At 53.6% G+C, this 17,742-nt stretch overlaps 2 protein-coding genes across 3 annotated transcripts; one reads left to right on the forward strand and one right to left on the reverse strand.

Annotated features, from left to right (window-relative positions):
- Nucleotides 1-955: 955 nt before the first annotated feature.
- On the forward strand, nt 956-8,470 carry tmem47 (transmembrane protein 47). Its single transcript, XM_056604049.1, has 3 exons — nt 956-1,415; nt 7,254-7,394; nt 7,845-8,470. Exons 1-3 carry the CDS (start codon nt 1,190-1,192, stop codon nt 8,021-8,023), a joined length of 546 nt encoding a protein of 181 aa, XP_056460024.1. The 5' UTR covers nt 956-1,189; the 3' UTR covers nt 8,024-8,470.
- A 2,043-nt stretch (nt 8,471-10,513) lies between these two features.
- Nucleotides 10,514-17,643, reverse strand: tab3 (TGF-beta activated kinase 1 (MAP3K7) binding protein 3). Of its 2 annotated transcripts, none has more exons than XM_056604043.1 (7): nt 17,422-17,643; nt 16,525-16,696; nt 14,905-16,186; nt 13,045-13,205; nt 12,005-12,098; nt 11,811-11,894; nt 10,514-10,756 (listed from the first exon to the last, which is right to left on the reverse strand). In XM_056604043.1, the coding sequence occupies exons 2-7, from the start codon at nt 16,624-16,626 to the stop codon at nt 10,614-10,616; spliced, it is 1,866 nt and encodes a 621-aa protein (XP_056460018.1). In that variant the 5' UTR covers nt 16,627-16,696; nt 17,422-17,643; the 3' UTR covers nt 10,514-10,613. The 2 variants fall into 2 exon arrangements, with proteins under 2 accessions (XP_056460018.1, XP_056460017.1); XM_056604042.1 differs by having other exon boundaries at nt 10,514-10,759; nt 17,422-17,642.
- Nucleotides 17,644-17,742: the final 99 nt, after the last annotated feature.

Below are 17,742 nucleotides of genomic sequence, written 5' to 3' on the forward strand. Positions count from 1 at the left end.
ATTCGATTGTTATTTCGCTACAACAATCGATAAACTATAACCTCACTAATACCTGATATGAGAGTGACAGTCAGCAAAGTTGTAAAGTAGGCTTCATTGTTTTGCTTCAACAGCAAGGGTCATCCCTGTGTGTGTGTGTGTGTGTGTGTGTGTGTGTGTGTGTGTGTGTGTGTGTGTGTGTGTGTGTGTGTGTGTGTGTGTGTGTGTGTGTGTGTGTGTGTGTGTGTGTGTGTGTGTGTGTGTGTGTGTGTGTGTGAGGTCTGATGATACAATCTGTAATCAGTATAAAGACTTTGCCACCAGGCAGATTTGACTCTCCTGTTTATCACACATTTATGCACATACATGCACGCACACACATATACGCACACACACACACACACACACACACACACACACACACACACACACACACACACACACACACACACACACACACACACACACACACACATTCACAGACATGGGCTTAAACTGACAATGTGTCTTTTCGTGTTTTTTCCTTTGAAACTTATTTTGCTGAAACGATAATGAGGAGAGAGAGAGAGAGAGAGAGAGAGAGAGAGAGAGAGAGAGAGAGAGAGAGAGAGAGAGAGAGAGAGAGAGAGAGAGAGAGAGAGAGAGAGAGAGAGAGAGAGAGAGAGAGAGAGAGAGAGAGAGCGCGCGAGCAGACATTATGATTACTTCAGACATTCTTCCATAATGACTAAAAGTCAAACAATGGTCAGAAATAGCGTTGCAAACCTACGTTTGCTCGAAATAGATGGGTGGAGAGAGGACAGACCAGAGGTGACAGGAGGAGGAGGGGGGGGCAGGAGATACAGAGCGTCAGACAACAGAGGAGCGTGAACATCCAAAGAGATAATGGAAGAGGGGGGAGAGAGAGAGAGAGAGAGAGAGAGAGAGATACGGGGGATCCTAGGCACTAGGACCCTGCAGGTGCACCATAATGTGATTTCACTAGTTGCGGTGCGGTTGCAGCATTGTGGGCTCGGAGGACGACAGAGAGGTAGCGCCCGTGGATGGAGCAGCACCCCTTATAAACACGGCCGGGGAGGAACACGGAAAACGCCGTCATCTTTTGAATTTACAACTCCAGAAACGAAGCATCCCAAACTTTTTGCCGCAAAAGAGACTTTTTTTTGTGTCTGGGAGATTTATTTTGTTGGAAACAACAACAGTGACCAATATGGCTTCGTCTGTCAGCGGCACAGAGGAGGTGCGGGTCTCGTCAGTGACGCCCCTGAAGTTGGTGGGGCTGGCGTGCGTGTTCCTCGCGATGAGCCTGGACGTGGGCTCCCTGCTGAGCCCCGCTTGGGTCACGGCGGACGACCAGTACTCTCTGTCGCTCTGGGAGTCCTGCTGGAAGCCCGTCAGCTCCCCCGCCTGGTCCTGCCAAACCACGCTGACAACGGGTGAGTTATGTTTACGTCCCGCAAACGTTCCCAGAGTTCCCAGTTCTCTACTGGTATGGTCGGTTACCCTTTTGCCATGCACTCTATAACTCTCTAATTCTAACTGTCCGGGTGTCCGTGTGGACAGGCATTTGCATTCATATTTAAATCCCCGACATGGCCCATCATGTGGAGAATGTGGTGATAAAGGGATATAGTGCACCGCTCATCACGCACTGGGACGGGGGTTCATGCAGGCCTCACCCGAGAAACGAATGTTAATGAGTTCGTTCCAACAATGTCGAAACTTCTGATGAGTTAGCCTATACACTCCATAGGCCTGTTTTATGACCCAGAGCGAGGCATTAACAATGCGAAAATGTGTATTGTAAAAGTCATCAAAAACAAATCCCAAAGAACCCCTCGTTCACTTGTTTTACTGTGTTCACGTTTATACCTCCCCCCCCCCCCTATACCCGCACCAGTGAACGATGTGGGAATCAAGCCGGGCGAGCAACAGTCCAGCTGGGGTTTCATTCGGCCTTTTGTTGCGCACAAAATAGGCCTTTGTATCGGCCCTCCAGCGGCCGAGGTCCAAGGGCACTTTAGAGGCGAGCTCCCCAGAGACACGAACGCCGACAGATTAGTAACCAGGGAAACAAGCGGATCATTCTAGTAAGGGTATTTCATCCGAGGAGAGTAACCCCAGAATCCCATCACAGACGCTCGAGTGCCACAGACAGACAGACAGACACACAGACACACAGCCAGACACATACTTGGTATTCAAGTGGAAGGAAACCTTGTGTTTTTGCTGTTGGTCTTTTTCGTCTCAACAGACCGTGCTACAGACAGACACAGAAACACACACGCACAGAGACACACATGCACTCGAGTGCTATACACAGACAGACAGTCAGACAGACAGACAGACAGACAGACAGACAGACAGGCAGACACTCGGTATGCAAGTGGAAGGAAACCTTGTTATTTGCTGTTGATCTCTTTCATCTCCACTGAATTCCGTCTGTCTGGCTCGCGGTGAATGTTGTGTTGTGTGTTTTCTTTCTGCCCGAGTGGAAAGAAACGGTGGGGCGAGCTACTGGCCCCTCAAACCCTTTCTGTCGGCGCGGACAAAGTGCTTTTGGAGCCTTATAAAGACTCGGAGCCCCAGTGTCAGCCCCACTCAACGGCAACATACCAGGCTAAATGCACAGAGCGCGCCCTCCACTTCCTCCAGATTGTGCCTGGCGAGACTTATTGATTCCCGGCCCGCTAATCAGTTTCTGCCCGATACTTCTCTCTGTGTCATGCTCCGAGCGGTCGATAAACCCTCTCGCTGCTCTGCCGTCGGCCGCCGGCTCTAAGGGTCCCTGTGTCTTAATATCCAGGGAGGCTACCAGGGGTCTATTTACAGGGTTTATTCACGGAAACATGCACAAACAGAAGCACGCACGCACGCACACACACACGCACGGCCAGTGCCCTTCCCCACACATAATTACAAAATAGTTCGTAAAAATGCACGGAATCGCACACACACACACACACAGAAGCACGCACACACACAGAAACACGCACACACACAAAAGCACACACAGAAGCACACGCACACACAAAAGCACACACAAACACCGAAGCACGCACACACAGAAGCTCACACACACACACACACAGGAGGACGCACAAACAGAACATGTTTGTGCGTCCTCCTGTGGACGCACAAACAGAAGCACACATACACACATAGAAGCACACACAATCCGAAGCGCACACACACACACACACACTCACACACACAGAAGGACGCACACACACAGAAGCACACACAGCGAGGGGAGAGGAGGACAGAGGTCCCGTGTAAAGATACCGATTGGAGACGGCCCCTGGAATGTGGAACATGAACGCAAGAAGCCAATAATATGCTGGTGGGAAGGGTGTTCCTGGGGCCCCTGGAGATTGGCCCCTTAGGACGGCCCCTAAGACGGCCCCAAGGGACCACGAGTCAAAGGTGCCGGGAGATTAAATAATATAATTATTACTGAGACACTTCCTGGGTGTCCATTTAGGGGCGTTTTGGTTAGATTGATGGATGGATTGATTGATTATTACAGTGTTCATTTAGTTGTGGCCGTGGATTCGTGGATCCTCTTCTTGACGAAGAATCATTTTCTTCGACTCTCGTCTCTGAAAGACAGTGAGTGTGGAGAGAGAGAGAGAGAGAGAGAGAGAGAGAGAGAGAGAGAGAGAGAGAGAGAGAGAGAGAGAGAGAGAGAGAGAGAGAGAGAGAGAGAGAGAGAGAGAGAGAGAGAGAGAGAGAGAGAGAGAGAGAGAGAGGAGAGAGAGAGAGAGAGAGAGGAGAGAGAGAGAGAGAGAGAGAGAGAGAGAGAGAGAGAGAGAGAGAGAGAGATACATACTCCGGGCTGTTCTGTGACACAGATCCCGACGCCATTGTCTCAGCCAGACGAAGAAAGTGAACCGGGAGCGTGAAGGAGTTCTTTTCTCCCTCCTCCTCCGATCGGCCTGGCTGCCCCTGAACCACACACAGGGGGGCAATCGTCAGCGCTCCGATCGGATCTCACTCCGTTATCTCCTCCTCCCGATCCGTCAGCCCGCGGCCCTCACATCAAACAGTCCGCCGCTTCCTGTCGCCCCCCCCCCCCCCCCCCCCCCCACCCCCACTTCGCCCAGGCAACCGCTCCGGGATGCCAGTCCACGTCCCGTACCGCCACCGCCCCCGCGTCGAATCGGGGAGATGAAGGGGGGTGGCCCGGGCGCCGGGGCTGGTCCAGGGGTGTAGCGATAAGGGGGTGGCGGTCCCCGCTGCAATCTCCGCTGCACAGCTGAGCGCGTTGCCGGGGGCGACGTCTGAGAAGGAGATAACTCCAGCGATGGTGAGGACGCGGCAGGGAGGAACGCACACACACACACACACGTGGCCGGAGCGTCCTCCGCCATGAGGCAGGGCGCCCCGTGATTGGAGAGAGAGTGTTTTGGTTTGGAGACTTCTAGGTTCCTCTGAGTGTGGTCCTCGAAGAGATGGAGACGGTACTGCAAGGGGGAGACATCTGGGTTCCTCTGAGACATCTAGGGTCCTCTGAGACATCGAGGTTCCTCTGATACATTTGGGTTCCTCTTTGAGACATCGAGGTTCCTCTGAGACATCTAGGGTTCCTCTGAGACATCGAGGTTCCTCTGAGACATCGAGGTTCCTCTTTGAGACATCTAGGGTCCTCTGGGTTCTGTCCTCGCAGGAGGAGATGGAGAATGTTCTGCCTGGCAGAACATTCTCCAGGACAGTACCCAGAGGAACCTCGAGGAACCCATCATAGCTCTGTCCTTGCGGGAAGTGATGGAGAGTGTCCTGCAAGGGGGGGGGTGGGGGCTCTGCTTTCTGTGAGGTTCCTTCCAGTCGCCTGTGGGGTGACAGGGCCTGTTTTTAACGGGACCTGAGCCATATTTGGTCAGAAGTAGTTAATGTTTGTTTATATTTGAGGGGCTTGTCTACCTCCGGAATAAGAGTCCTCTCTCTCTCTCTCTCTCTCTCTCCCCCTCCCTCTCTCCCCTCCTCTCCCCCCCCCCCCCCTCTCTCTCTCTCTCTTCAAACTGAAGGCACGTTATTAGAAACAGATTACTTCATGTCACCTTCTCCCTGGCTGGAGATGGTTTGGATCATTTTCTACTCCACTGGAGAGGAAATGTTCTTGGCACAATCTGCAGTCTTTCTGCGACTCACAAAATAAACACTTTAATTTATATTCAAAGAAAAGACGGAGCAGCCCAAGAAGGTCTCGGGTGCGGGGACAGGAAGCGGGTCAAACCAACACAAGGCCGGGGTCGTTCAACTCCCGCCCTCTGCAGTGCTGGCTCGACGCCAAAAGGACTTTGTTGTTTTGCTCTTTTGATAGCGCTAATCGTTTTCTATTGGCCTCGCTGTTAATTACGCCGGCCTGTTTAATCAGAAGCCTCATCATAACATCCTTAGTGTGTTTACAGTCAGGCCTCCTGTTTACGCCAGTGTACAGTCCAGTAATCGAGCCTCCCTCTCGTCCCTCCGCAGCTACTGGTTCCTCTGTCAGCCAGACCCAATTACACTCCCCTCTCATGCTTTGTTGAAGTTTCCAGACGGTTTCCTAAACACGGGCTCCGGGCCCTTTTTTGACCCAGGAGCAGACATTTTTTTATCTGTTGACATTTTGTGGTATTCTCCTCACCTCTGGTCTCTCCTCGTGGTTTACCCTGTTGGCATTCCAAAGTGGATGAAGATAGACTGGAGGAGAGAGAGAGGGAGAGAGAGACACACACACACACACACACACACACACACACACACACACACACACACACACACACACACACACACACACACACACACACACACACACACACACACACACACACACACACACACAGTGAGAGAGATCTGTTTTCAGTCCTGGTTGAGTGTTCTCTCAATGAAATGCTGACAATGCTGCTGATTTGGCAAGGGCCGAAAGAATGGGATAACCATTTTCTGAGTCACCTAAGAATCACTCTACCTCACTCTGTGTGTCTGCATGCATTTATCAACGTGTGCGTGTGCGTGCGTGTGTGTGTGTGTGTGTATACAGTCAGGTGCGTGTGTGAGTGAGTTGGTCTTCGCGTCGCTGTGTGCATGTGTGCACACGTGCACACAGCGAGCCTTCAGTAGAACCACTCTGCCCATGTGCTGTACTGTAGCAGGGCTGTTCTGGGCTTGTGTGGGGCTAGGGCAGAACGCTGTGCTGTGCCATAGGAGTGTTATTGAATACGTGTTTCACATTCTTCTTCCATTCAGCATCAATCCCCAGTGGCTCTCACAGCCCCCCTCGCTCTAGCCCCTCCCCTCTCACAGCCCCCCCTCGCTCTAGCCCCTCCCCTCTCACAGCCGCCCTCATTTCCACCACATCCTGCCTTTCAAAATAAAATAAAATAAAATATGGACCGCCACAGTTTTCTTATTATCATATGACGATAACATTCTTCTAGAATGCAGTAGAACAGTACTTCGTGAGCCTGTGTGTGTGTGTGTGTGTGTGTGTGTGTGTGTGTGTGTGTGTGTGTGTGTGTGTGTGTGTGTGTGTGTGTGTGTGTGTGTGTGTGTGTGTGTGGAGCACGGCTGTGAGACTTTTGGTATGGCTGTGTTACAGCGACGCACCGACATGAACTACGACCTCTCCGACCCCCCCCCCCCCTCCCACCTTCTCCATCACTCAAAACGTATCCCTCACCTTTATATCTTATCTCTCGCTTTCTTTACTCGACTCTATAACCTCTCCTTATCTATGGCTTCCTCTTTCTCTCTCTCTCTCTCTCCCCTCTCTCTCCTCTCTTTCCTCCCTCTCTCTCTCGCTTTCTCTCTCTCTCCCCTCTCTCTCCCCCTCCCTCTCTTACCCCCTCCCTCTCTCTCTCTCTCTCTCTCTCCTCTCTCTTCCCCCCTCTCTCTCCCCCACCCTCACTCTCTCTTTCTCCCCCTCTCTCCCCCTCCCTCTCTTTCTCTCTCCCCCTCTCTTACTCCCCCTCCCTCTCTCCCTTCTCTCCTCCCTCTCTCTCTCTCTCCCCCCCCTCTCTCTCTCTCTGTCTCTGTCTCTGTCTCTGTCTCTGTCTCTGTCTCTCTCTCTCTCTCTCTCTCTCTCTCTCTCTCTCTCTCTCTCCCCCTCTCTGTCTCTCTCCCCCCTTCTCTCTCCCTCTGTGTTCCTCTCGCCTGTGACCAAGGCAGTAAACAAACACCCAGCCACCATGTCCCGGTGAAAGCCGCGGACGCTCGTCCTACCTCCGTGTGAAGTCCCACCCGGGCCTTATCCGTCCAACGCCTTACCCTCCCCTTCTCTCTGGTCCCAGACTGGCAGATCGCCACGGTGGCCCTCCTGCTGGGCGGGGCCGCCCTGATCCTGCTCTCCTTCCTGGTGGCCCTCGTCTCGCTCTGCGTCGGCTCCCGCGGCCGCTGCTACAAGCCTGTGGCCATCATGCTGTTTGCGGCAGGTACCCCCGGAACACATGCACACACACATATATGGGCGACGAGCACACAGACACACACACAGAAACACGCACGCATGCGGACACAGACACACGCACACTTACAAAGACACATGCACGCACGCAGACACACTCACTCACACATGCACACGTGTGGATTTGTCAACTCGTACTGAAAGACACATGCGCATTGTGTGTTGATTTGCCTACTGGTACCGCTTTGCTGCCGCTACCGGAACACATGCACATACAGACACGTGCACGAACACATACACGTGCACTAACACATGCACGGGTATTCGTCTACTGGTACCTAAAGACACACATGCACATGTGCTGATGTGTCTGCTTAATAACACAATACAGCGATGAAGGTTGAACTCTCCCCCCCGACGCCTCCCTGCCTCTCTCCCCCCCACTGACTGCCTGTCTCTCCCCCCCCCCCCCATGCAGTGGTGCTCCAGGTGTGCAGCCTGGTGCTCTTCCCCATCAAGTTCATCGAGACGGGGAGCCTGCGGGTGTACCACGAGTTCAACTGGGGCTACGGTCTGGCCTGGGGCTCCACCATCTTCTCCTTCGGGGGCGGCATCCTGTACTGCCTCAACCCCAAGAACTACGAGGACTACTACTAAAAGCGCCCCCCCCAGACCTGACAGGAGGGGTTCTTGGGTCCTGGGGGGTCCCGCCCGCGACCCCCCAGGACCCCCGTCGGCAGGCGCACGTCCCCTTTTCTTGTACCCCAGGTCCGAGATGTGACGGACAGACGCGGTGCAGCGGGCGCGGGTTTGAAGGGGACCAAACGGAGCTCCCTTCCCCCCCCCCCCCCGTCTCCCGTCTCACATCGTATCAAACACGGCCAACAAACAGTCTCACACCTAAACTAGAAGGTTGAAAACGTTCCACCCGACACGGCATCGACTCCAGGAACCCACCCCACTAAATGGATTCGGGCCCCCTTTCTGGAAAGGAATTACCGCGTCACCGAGGGCAGTCGGTAAGACAAAACCAATTTGAAGAGCGAGCGAGTAGAGTGGAGGCAGTTCTTATTTCGTGGGCAGACAGCGGCCCACGAAGACAGGGGGAGGAGGAGGGTGGGGGGGGGGGGGGAGCTGACCGGACGAGTGGAGATGTCCAGGGAGGAAGAGCTCCTATTCAAGTGATATCCTGAGGATGGCAATGACTCCACCTAATGGATTCCTCCGTCGTTCTCCCCCCAACAGGACCAGATGTCGAGCATACACTCATATTTGTATTTTTTGATTTTATTGCATTGTATCGGTTGAATGTTACAGCGCATGTTTTTAACCATGTAGAGTGATTAATATACACACAGAGAACGGATCACCACATACAACACGCTGATTCAGCCATCAGTGGTCGCTTATTTATTATAATAAATGGCAAGAGCACACGTCCCAGAGTTCAGAGGATGAACACCAACACACTTTTAAAAATCAATGCCATCACCTCCGTCAGAACAAAACATGTACATCAAATCCAGTGTGGGAGCCGACATGGCAGAAGACGTCTGATGGCTAACGCTAACCGGGCTAGCTCCTAGAGTGAAGTGGCGGTACGCTATGGAAGGGTTCACAGTTAGTGCAGTGCAGGGTTTTCAAAGGGCTGTTTGTTCCAAATAGACTAGCAGAGAGGGGGGGGGGGGGGGGGGGAGAAAGAACCAGAGGGGTGAATGACCGTGGTGCAAGAGATTGTGTGTGTGTGCGAGTGTGTTTGTGTGCAGGAGAAATTGTGCAAGTGTGTGTGTGTGCAAGAGTGTGTGTGTGCAACACTGTGTGTGTGTGTGCAATCGAGTGTGGGTTTATGTGTGCAAGTGTGCGTGCGTGTGTCTCTCACACCCACCTCCCCATGTGACACCCTTTATCTCTGCTGTCTGTGGGAACACGGCGGACATGTTGAATATACTCCGGGCCTTCAGACCGGGTTGTTTATGCGCTGTAGGAGTTTACTTTCTGCCCAAGGTTGTGGGGAGGTTGGGGAACGCGTTGCAGTGCAGGGACCCGGGCAGCGAGCGACGTTATGAAGAGTGCATTCAAGAGGAGGTTTAGGACTCAAACCCAAAACAAAACCAGTGTAAACCAGTGTTACTTACCAAGGTCTAGACATTTCCCAACCCCGCACACACGCACGCACACGCACACGCACACTAAACTGGGTTGAGTGTGGATGAGTTTGTTGAGTTTGAACATAATTCTACTTTTTGTTCCTGATACTTGTTCCTTTTGGCAAAATAAACGTTAAAAGAACACAAAAAAACAAACGCAAGCGTTTTGTGCGTGATCTGGGTGAGGGAGGGAGGGGGGGGGGTCAACGTGTCATCCATCCTTCATTATAAAAATATCCAGATACCAGCTTTGCATTTTCAAGTCCCATAGAATCAGCTCCTTTATTAAGTACAGCAACTTGAGGCATTTGCACAGGGAAAAAAAAAATCCACATCTTTTGAGCCACAGAATACAGTGTGGCTGAAATATGCATAAAAGTACCAGGAATATATATATACGTATATATATATATATATATATATATATATATATTCATGATAGTCCCTCCTTAGTGTTCTTCATCGGATGAAAGAGAGCTCTTGAGACAGAGCCAGATACAGTGTACAGTCTACAAGTTAAGTCAGACCCAAGGAACCATTGCATCCATTGTCCCACGCGGCCAAGGAACAGGGGGGGGGCATGGGGGGGGGGGGCATGGGGGGGGGAATGCATCCACCTGTAAGTGTGCGGAGCAGAGGAGTAAACAGGGCTGCTCCTCGGAATGTTTGTTGGGTGACCCTTCACCCCCGACCCTGACCCCGCCCCACCCGAACTCTTAGCTCCTCCTCCCTGTCCGCCTCCAGGCCCCGCCCACCTCCACATCGCCCCCCTCCCACACTCCGCCTGGGGAAGTGTCCTCGCCCTCCGAGTCAAACACGGGGGGGGGGGGGGGGGGGGGCAGGGGGGGTCAAAGGGTGAGGGGGGCTGCTCTACAACGGGGGAGACGAGGGGGCGGGGGGTGGTCTTCTATATAGACCCTCAGTGGATTAAGACACAGAGAGGCTGCTTACAGCAGGTGGAGCTCATACTATTCACGGTTTCGGCGCAGCGGGGGTGGGCCGGGGGTTGGGGGGTGGGGGGAGCAAGCAGGGCAGAGCAACGATCGCCGAGCAGAGGAGCCCGGAGCGAGGAGTCCGGGGCGCGGCGCCCCGAGCGGCGCTCAGTTGTAGCGCGGCATCTCGCACTGCTCGCAGCGGTTGAGGGCGGGGTGGTTCAGGAAGGTGCAGCTCTCACAGTTCCACTGGGCGCCCTCAAAGTCCTCGTCCCTCTGGGGCCCCGGCGTCGGCTTGGGGGCCTTCTCTCCTGCTGGAGGCAGAAGAGGAAGAGGAAGAGGAGGAGGGGGGGTAGGGGGAGGAGGAAGAGGAAGAAGATGAAGAAGAAGAAGAAGAGGGGGGAGGAGGAGGAGGAGGAGGAGGAAGAAGAGGAGGGGGGGGAGGGGGGGGAGGGGGGGGAGGGAGGAGGAAGAGGAGCAACGAGGAGGAAGAAGAGGAGGAGGAGGAAGAAGGGGGGGGGGGAGGGGGAGTAGAAGGAGCAACAAGAAGGAAGAGGAGGAGGAGGAACAACAAGAAGGAAGAGGAGGAGGAACAAGAAGAAGGAAGAGGAGGAGAAAAGACAAAAGCATTGAAGTGATTTTCCCTCTGTGCTTTCATGCAGCTTAGACAGACAGCCGCTCCTCGTCTTGATAAAGCGTGGTTGTCACTCCCAGGGCGTGAGGTATGCATTCAGGCATCAAACGCTCAGGCCAGAATGCCGACCGACACTCGCGACCTTCGAATAGCTCTGGTGGTCGGCCGTTGTCCATGCCGACGCCTTTTGTATAGGCTACAGGGTTTCCCCCGGCGTGTGTCCAGCAGGGGCACAGCGCCCCCGCTGGTTCCCTAGCGCCACTGCACTCAGCAATGCAGGGTAAAAAAATACCAATATTTACAATAACCGTGCTATTCTGAGGTAGCCAGTTGATGAATGGTCTCTATGCGGGAGAGTCATGTTTTCGGGTTCTCAATAAATAAGTACAGAGTAATGTCTGTGTGGATCTAGTTAATGTTAGTGTACCCAATAATATACTGCAATTTTGTTTTTTGTAGAATAAGAAATCAGGCTTGGGGCATCACCAGGGTATGTCTCACACACACCTCCTAGGGGAGATGCTGGGCTAGGCCACACGCCAGAGCCAGCCACAGTTCTACTCTCTACCGCTCTACCCTCTACAGCTCTACTCTCTGCAGCTCTACTCTCTACCGCTCAGCTCTTTGATCGTCTTCTACTTCGACACTGAATTCCCTGCTGAGTTGTTAGTGTATCCAGCTCACCCAGAGACATTAAAACAAGGTACATAGAAGACAAGATGGAGGCTGACCTTTCTTCCCCGGCTTGGGCGGCACTGCGGGGCCCGGCTGAATGCTGTCGTAGAAGTTTGCGATGACCTTCGGGTCAAACTTCCCTATTCGAGAAAACGGGGAGGAAAGCGCATCTGTGGTTCAGACTAGCACCTTGGGTCATGTTGTGCAACATGAGGCCTGTGTGTGAGTGTGAGTGTGTGTGTGTGTGTACCTAGCGTCCGAAGTTGATCCGTCTCCTTCAAGGTGCAGTCGATGTCAATCTTCAGCTTTCGGTTTACATTCAGCAGTCGCTTCATCTCGTCAGGCTGCAGGCACAGCAAACACACAATCCACTTCATCACGACACAACTAACACACAATCCACCTCATCAAGTTGAGGTTGATAAAAAAATATATATATATGACATGCAGTAAGTATACCATTAGTAACACTTCTTATTGTAAATCATTTTCACTTTAATTAACATTAGACATCTACCGTTTATTTTTCCATCAAGCAAATTAAAAACCGGATGGTGAACATGCACGTCTCTGTATTAAGCGCAGACAGGTAGCCCTGCACAGCGGCCTGGGGCGGAGGCTGACACTAATGTTTTCCTACACCGGTCCCCTCGCTGGGCCCGACTCCGCCCACGGCCAGGCTCCGCCCACGGCCAGGCTCCCACGCTGAGGAACCCAGCGCAGAGAGGGCTCCAGGAAAAAGTGATGAGGGTGTTTGTGTGCATGCGTGCGTGCGTGCGTGCGTGAGACAGACTTGTGCGTTTGCATGCGTGTGTATGTGCACATGTTCATGGTTGGTGTACGTGTCAGTCTGGTGTGTGTGTGCTTGTCTGGTGTACGTGCGTTTTAGACTGGTGGGTGTGTGTGCGTCAGACTGGTGCATGTGTGCGCACATCTGTTAGCGTGTGTTGGACTGGTATCTGTGCGTGTGTATGCATGTGCATGTCTGGTGTGTGATAGTCTGGTGTATGTGCATGTGTGTTGGAATGCATGTGTGTGTGTGTGTGTGTGTGTGTGTGTGCAGGCGCTAGCCTAGTGTGTGTTCGTGTCAGTCGGGTGGGTCTTTATGTGTGCGAGTGCGCTAGTGTGTGTGCGTGTTCTAGCCTTGTGTGTGTGTGTCAGTCTGGTGCGCGTGTGTATCAGTATGTTGTGTGTTCTTCACTCTGATGTGCGTGTTCTTCCGTCTGGTATGTTTGTGTGCGTGCGTGCTCGACGGTGTGTGTGCGCGTGAGTCTCGTGTGCGCGTCCCACCCCGGGGATGAGGTTGGAGGAGTTGACGCGTCTGAAGCGCCGCTGCAGCGCGTCGTACTCCATGTTGTTGACGTCGCTCTTCAGCTGGTCCAGCTTGCCGCGCTCCAGCAGCAGCTCCTTCAGCAGCCGCTCCATACGGGCTCGCTGGTGCAGCAGCAGGGCTGAACACACACACACACACACATATAGACACACAAACACAAATGAACACGCGCACACATATGAACAGCCACACACACATAAATATAGACACACAAAAACAAATGAACACACAAACACACACATGCGTATTAACAAACACACACATGTGCAGACATATGAACAAACACACGCCCACACATATGAACAAAGCACACACACACATAGAAAAACACACACGTTAAACCAATATCTCCCTAATGCGACAGCTAGCAGCACTAGTCTTTTTTAACATGAATATAAAACACTAAAGGAGACAGAAGGAAGGACTATTTTGTTCCTTCATAATTGCTAAAAAATATACACTTGATTTAAGACTAAAAAATAACCTTTTGAAATGTGTTACAAAGTGCTTTGCTTCCTCAATAAAGACAGTCCCAGAACAAACAGTCAGACTGTACCAACATACAATTTGATGTAAACACAAAAAGATATTGTAAAGCTATCTCCCCTCTAGACAAACACACACCCCGTAGGAAAATCTGTTCTCTAATTGTAAGTGCCTACGCAATCCTGTGATTAGCACAACAAAATCAACATGGCTGCAATTACGTTTCCAATCGGCCTTCCATCTGTCAACACGGGCCCACTGAGGTCGACGCCCGGCCTGAACCTGAATGACTCACAGCAGGAAGCGAGATCTCTGCCTCCGCAGAGCCATCAACCAACCAGGGGAAACAAAATGGCCACTCAAACACAAACACCCCTACGCAAGCTGACTGACACCGGCACTGTGGTGCCAGCGAATACACAAGAAGTAAGAGACAACTAGAGTTGTTCCGATACCGATACCAGTATCGGAAATTCCTCTGATACTTCCGAAAACAGTTTCGGGTTATCGGCGAGTAGGCAAGTCTATGTGCCGATCCGAGACCATCACGTGACTAGATCATTTCCTCATTTCCAACATCACAAACACTACAGTGTTATGCTGCGCTCGTTAACGGTATGAGGCGGAAAGTCGGAATGGGAAACGCGTCATCGCCGACCTACGTTCTTTCAATCTACCAAGTCGGAAAAACATAGACGCTCACGCTTAACTACAAGAATATAAATGCATTATTACAATTATAGATTAGGTATGTAAATGATCTAGTTCTGAAAAAACGTATTGTCGACAGTTAGTGAACCGACTGTACATTGCTGTCACTGTGAGAGAACCCTTTGATAAGAACTAGGGCTATCAGTAGCAACAACGCTAGACGCTGCATCGGAATATACTCGGTATCGTCCGACACTCAAGTTCAGGAATCGGGAAGGAGAAGTGGCATCTGAACCGCTCTCTAAAGAACGCACTCTCCATGATAGTAAAGTCAAAGCCTCCACCTCGCGTGTAGTGCTTGGTGATTAATCGAATTTTAATCACGATCACAAAACTAACAATCAAGTATTTCGATTTTTATTTGCATCTATTTATTTAATGTTTTATAGGAAGGGCAGAACAACTGGATACATATCTGTGTATTATTTTAGAATGTAACATTTTCTTTTTGACCATTTTGTGTATTTCTTTAAGGCGAAATTTCAAAGTAGTTAAAAACATTTTTTGGGAGAGACATGCTGAATCAATACAACATGTATTCAAACTCAAAAATAATCGTGATTTCAACATTGACCAAAATAATTGTGATTATGCTTTCTCCCATAACCGAGCGGCCCTACCTTGCGTGTAGGCGTAGTCGTCGGAGCCCGAGCTGGAGCGGCGTGGCATGTGCTGCGACTGGCTGGCCACGTTGCCGGGCAGCGCCGAGATGGGCAGGATGGGCGCGGGGGCGTCGCTGTGCCCGCCCTGGTCCACCAGGTTCAGCAGAGACTCCGCCGGTGGGGAGCTGGCCTGCGGCCGGTGGCCCCCCGGGGACACCTTGATCTTGAAGGTGTACCCGGCCTGGGGGGGCTGGGGCGAGGAGGCCGGCCGGGGCCGGGGGGGCCCCTGGTGCTGCAGGTACATCCCCGGGTGGAAGGCGGCGGCGGCGGCGGCGCCGCCGGGGGGGGGGCCCCCCAGGCCGACGCCCCTGGACGGCGAGCCGGGCGAGGTGCTGGACGTCATGTACATGGAGCCCTGGGCGTGCACCGGCGAGTTGCTCCGGGGCCGCGGGCCCTCGAGGGTGATCTCGATCTGGTTCTTCAGCGAGCTCTTGGGGAGGGCGGGCCGGTAGATGGGGGGGGGCTGCTGGTGCTGCTGGTGCTGCTGCTGCTGGTGGTGGTAGGGCATGTTGGGCGAGCTGATGGGGAGGAACACGTACTGCTGGGGCGGCTGCTGCTGCTGGGGCTGGGGCGGCGGGGGGGGCTGGGGCTGGTGCTGGGGGGAGCTGTAGGGGGAGCCGTACGTGGGCGTGCCGTACGGCGACTGCTGCTGGTGGCGGTAGGCCGGCTGCGGGCCGGACGACGGCCAGGGCGCGGGCTGTGGGCTCTGGGAGGGCGAGGGCCGGATGTACAGCGTGCTGTTGTTGGAGTAGTGTCCCGGCGGGATGTGCAGGGCCTGCGGCGCGTTGGGCAAGTTCTGCGACAGCGTGACGGTCAGCGGGTTGATGGTGTAGCGCTGGACGGGGGAGAAGGTGGGCGACATGCCCTGCGCGGCGGGCGGTGCCGCCGCCGCCGGCGGGGGCGTGGGCGTGTTGGCCGGGCGGCCCGGGTCGCTCATCATGAAGGGGTTGTAGGCCTGGGTGGGCACCATGGCCGCCGGCGCCGAGAGGGGCTCGGGGAAGTTGGGCCTCTGGGGCTCGATGTGGCCGTCGCTGGAGCTGTGCACCAGCGAGCGCCCCGCGCCCCCCGCCCCCCCTCCTCCGTTGGCCTTGCCCCCCGTGTCGGGGTAGCCCAGGCTGATGTGCAGCATGTGGTTCCGGTTCATGCGCGCCTCCTCCGGGCTGTGGTGAAACTCGCCATAGAGGTATCTGTTACTCTCCTGAGCCAGCAGGTGGTAGCAGAGGTCCGGGTTGTTGTTGTTCTGAAGAAGACCGCGGCAGAGGACATGGGCTCAGTCAGACCCAGGACAGGGCGATACAGACATGGCAGAGTGTGCTAATGTTTATCGACAGTATTATCCGACTAGCAAATGCCAAGCAGGTGCTTTGATTTGCCGCAATTTGAACATTGCTCAGAATCCCAATCATGTTTATCCCTACAACCCCTGGGTTTAGCCATAGTGCTACACTCTAGTTGACCTCATCATTCTCACACAAACACGGTTAATAGCATCTTAAACCACCAGCAGGCATTGACTCAACAGTAGTTCATCCCTTGAACTACACATTTGCGTCAACGCAGGGGGGGCGGGAGGTGTACCTGCAGAAGGCACTGGGAGACGACTCCCTCGGGGATCTCGGGGAAGCGCTGCTTGAGGTCCTGCAGGATGTGGTAGTCGAGCTGAGCGCCTCCCTGCGCCATCCTGGGCCCGCACGGAGAGTCAACGAGCCCACCGCTGCGAATGCTCCGACAACCGTTCGCCTCTCATCCCCTTCAGAGTCACAGACACACACACACAGACACACTTCAAAACGAGTCCCCAACGAGAAATAACGCACAATGGCTATTACCATCGGGCAGATTACAGCAGTCACCCACTTAGTGGTGGCTCTATTTAGCTTTGGATAACAAGTGTGTTTATCACACCAACGTGTGTGCTAGCCTTCACACAGATCAACAACACAACCGAGAGGAGGCCGAACGCAATCAGAGAGCAGACGCACGTCCTCCGCCTGGAGACGGAGGAGGATGACGCTTCCGGTCTGGTCCAAAGCGACAGACGTGGCCCCCCTGCGGAGCGGTCACTGTCACGTCTGTTGCTTTGCACCAGACCTCCGCACCGTCCGCCGTGATCTGCGCTGCGGCGCCAGCCGTGCCGCCGCACCGGGTAGCGTCCTCCTCACGCCGCCGCTATCAGGCTACCCGCAGCCGTGTCTCTCTCTTCCTGTCAGGCGCCGCTCCTGGTGGAACGAGAGAAGGAAGGATGGGACTCACCGCAGCCACGGTCCACCCTCTCTGCGCGGCATCCCGCTATAAACGAGGCCGATTAAACTTAAGGTGTACTTAATCCTGCCCCCTGATTCCCTGTTATCTCTGCTAATGCTAAGGCACGCTAGCCCCCACTGGCTGCTCAGCTGTCATAGCTCCGGAGTTGATGGATTAGCCGAGCTGGGCTTTTAGCCTCAGATAGACCGCAGAGACCCTCCATCAACTCACCATAGGTACAGCCTCCGCCGGATGTCTTCCACCATGCCAGTTCGGAGGACCACTGCGCTTGTTTGTTTGGTTAGACGGCCTTAATGGTGCTATTCTTGATCAATAACAATGGTCGTTTCGCATTCCTGGAGCAGGCCCGTGAGCTGAGCTGCAGCGCGTCGGTAGTATCGCGAGAGTTGTCACGTTTGGGCTCCGCTCAAGGAAGTAGGAGCTGGACCCTGGACGCGGGCAGTGCTGCGCATGCGTATACGTCGTGCGCCCACATCCATACATATTTATCATTATTAAAACTAAAAGGGGACACAGCAGTGTCCCCTTCGA

The sequence above is a fragment of the Gadus chalcogrammus genome, chromosome 12 (genome assembly GCF_026213295.1).
Source record: "Gadus chalcogrammus isolate NIFS_2021 chromosome 12, NIFS_Gcha_1.0, whole genome shotgun sequence".
In the NCBI taxonomy this organism is placed as follows: domain Eukaryota; kingdom Metazoa; phylum Chordata; class Actinopteri; order Gadiformes; family Gadidae; genus Gadus; species Gadus chalcogrammus.